At 35.8% G+C, this 2,813-nt stretch overlaps 1 protein-coding gene across 2 annotated transcripts in view; it reads left to right on the top strand.

The window, feature by feature from the left end:
• Positions 1-1,468: 1,468 nt before the first annotated feature.
• The window catches only part of TCAIM (T cell activation inhibitor, mitochondrial), a 19,141-nt gene continuing 17,796 nt past the window's right edge, over positions 1,469-2,813 (top strand). Inside the window, exon 1 of one of the 2 annotated variants that reach the window (XM_009324169.1) lies at positions 1,469-1,578. In XM_009324169.1, the coding sequence (XP_009322444.1) occupies positions 1,550-1,578 (29 nt within the window). In that variant the 5' untranslated portion in view covers positions 1,469-1,549. The remainder of the gene's footprint in view (positions 1,579-2,813) is intronic. The other variant, XM_009324168.1, reaches the window with a different exon arrangement.

Genomic DNA, 2,813 nt, shown 5'->3' on the forward strand with positions numbered 1-2,813 from the left:
TTCACCGCCCTCTTGTTTATTTTCATACTGTTTTCTCCACGCCGCCTCGAGGGTCAAGCTGCAGTAGGTAATCTCGGTTTGAGCGGTGAGGTGCTAGCATGCAGCAATGACTGCAGCATAATTAATATTTTGTTTTGTTTTAGCAAGTGTAACTTTGAGGTGGGGTGCGGGTGAAACTCACTCAAAACCAGGAGATTTTCTTTTTTAACTAAGCAATGTAACAATTTCTAAGCAGTTAATAGAGCACTTAAAACAAGAAACAATGATGCTTTTGTCTGGTTGTATAAAGTGTCACCACAGGTTAGTGCAGTGGTGAGATTCTTGGTTTTTTCCATCCTCTGTCCAAATCCCCTAAGCTAAAATTACAGAGAAAACTGTTTTATTACCAGAGAGCTTGTTAGTGTATTTAAGTTAGTTTATGATTAGGACTGTTGTTAGGGACTCCAAAAATGAAATTATTATTGTCTTGTCCACCTAGTTGAAAATCAGAAGACAAAATTTATAAAGTATTTTGGGGATATTTTAGCTCAGCATATTTCTTTCTCGCCCTGTTCGCCTCTAGTAAAATATTTGGTAAACAATTTATATTCCTAGTTAAGTATATTTCTATTAGTAAGATGCACTTCTGAAACTTCAAGTGTTTTGCAAAATAGTCATAGGAACTATCGTGCTGTATTGGAACAGGGATGGTATTTCTCTGATAACTGCTCATCCCAGGTGCTTTAAAATGGCATAATTAGTGGGAACATGTTATTTTGAAAAGTGTAAAGAAAAGTACATTTAAAAAAAAAAAATGCATGGAAACATTGCCAGTAGGGAGCTTTCCTCATAATCCCTAATAATTAGGTATATGTTTGCACTCTGACATGTTAGGTGGTTTATCTCCTCTTGGAAAACGCTCAATTACAATTGCGTAGTGCAGAAGTTACTGGTAAAAATTGCTGATTCATTTTTATGAATGCCAGCAAACTTTCAATATAAAGATTTCCAGGCATTGTTGTATGACAGTGTCTTTCCCTTTGGTTTTATATTGTGCCCCCATAAAACAGTTGGCATATAAATTTTCAAGTATTATCATTTGTTTGAAAGTTTTGGACTTAGCAGAGTGAAAATTTATGTGGAATTCCATGAGCTGGTATGTGTTAATGCTTAAAGAAAGCTTCTATCTTTTTGTTTCTACACTTAAGACAAAAACTGGACATCAGAAAGAGTGGGAAATACTTTCAAGAAATAATTTTTTAGTGGTTTTTTTCCTAACTGGAACATGTTTAAATACTCATCTTCAAACCAAAATATGGTAACAACTCTTAATATTTGTAAGACTCGCTGTTTGTAGAGGAAACTGAAAACCTTATGCAAAACCTTAGGTTTTATGTGTGATTTCTCAATTTTGTATTACTATTAAAATTTATTACCTGGGATTTGGAGAATGCACTGATAAGTAACAGGGGGAAATGCTCATGTCCATTACTAAACAGGATTTTTTTTTTCTTTTTTTTAAGTGAGTTAGTGGATGGCTGAAAGTTAGCTTGACCATTGAGCTGCTGAAATGTTTTGCTGCTTGAGAGCCGTGAAAAGGTATGGCATGTTGCTGACCTAATTTACCTTTAGCAGATGTTTAAGTGTTTGTTTATGACTTGCATATATGTAAAACTGGTTTGGTATTTTTGTTTAATGCTTATTTCTTTGGCTTTCTCATCTCTACAGCTTGAAGCTTTCAACAGAGCATCCACAGTTGAAAATCCCCCAAAGCCATATGCTTGTCCTCGAGTGAGATATTAAAAAGGCTCTCAACACAACAAGGGTTTTAAAATAGCTTAATTATGAGAAAGTGGTAGTCTAAATCTGAGTATGATATGCAATATATTACTGCATTATTGAGTTATTAAAGCTCAGTGTTTCAAAATGAGTGACTATATCTGTAATAATGAGCTTAATTTAACAAAGATTCTCAGTGCCAACGCTATAAGCCAAAAAAGTTGAACGTCAGAGAGATGCGAAGAAAAAGTAGAAAGAAAGCTGGAGGGAATTATTTAATCAATAAATTAAATCTGTCCTAGAGTACGATTGCATAATGTGTTCTAGTGGAGATTGTGTTTCATATCTTTCACGAAGTGGAGACGGCTGTCCTCGAAGTGGTTATGACCTTGATTTTAACACAAAGACTTTCTCTGCTTTTCAAATCTGAATGAAGTTCTTGGAACGATCCTTGCTCCTTGTGAGCGAAGCCATAAGCATCTTTCTTGCATTTTCTTTCTCTAAATTCATTTTAATTCATTTATTTTGTCACGTCACTTGAAGGATGCCTCAGAGTTCTGTCTTTCACCTTCAGTGAATGAATTCTTCCTTCTGTCACGCAGACTAATTTTGGCCTTTGAGTGCTTCTCTTTTAAGCAAGTTCAAAATAGACTTTTGGCTGGAATCCTGAGCCTTCCTACTAGTGTGACGGTGTTGTTTAGATACAAAACAAGGGATCTGAAGTTAACCATACTTGGCCATTTTTCTTGTAGAATACCAGATGGAAGTTTATAATTAATAAACTTGGAAGTACGATTAATAGTTTCCAGGTGTGTTGGAACTTTTTTCCCCTAACTACTGGAAACGGCACGCAGTGTAGCTCGAGAGTGGACATGGGAAATGGTGTACGAATAAGGTGAAGAGAGAACTGAGCTCCTTACTTCCTCCTGGCAGCTGGGTCTAGGAGGATGTGGGTTTCTTGCGTGGCTGTTAAATCAAAACTGCTATCAGATAGGTAGCTGGCTAATTTACTTTTTTTTTTCTCCTTTGCTTGGAAAGAACTTTTTTCCTTTTTA

This window comes from Pygoscelis adeliae, unplaced genomic scaffold (genome assembly GCF_000699105.1).
Source record: "Pygoscelis adeliae isolate BGI_AS28 unplaced genomic scaffold, ASM69910v1 Scaffold25, whole genome shotgun sequence".
Taxonomy (NCBI): Eukaryota; Metazoa; Chordata; class Aves; order Sphenisciformes; family Spheniscidae; genus Pygoscelis; species Pygoscelis adeliae.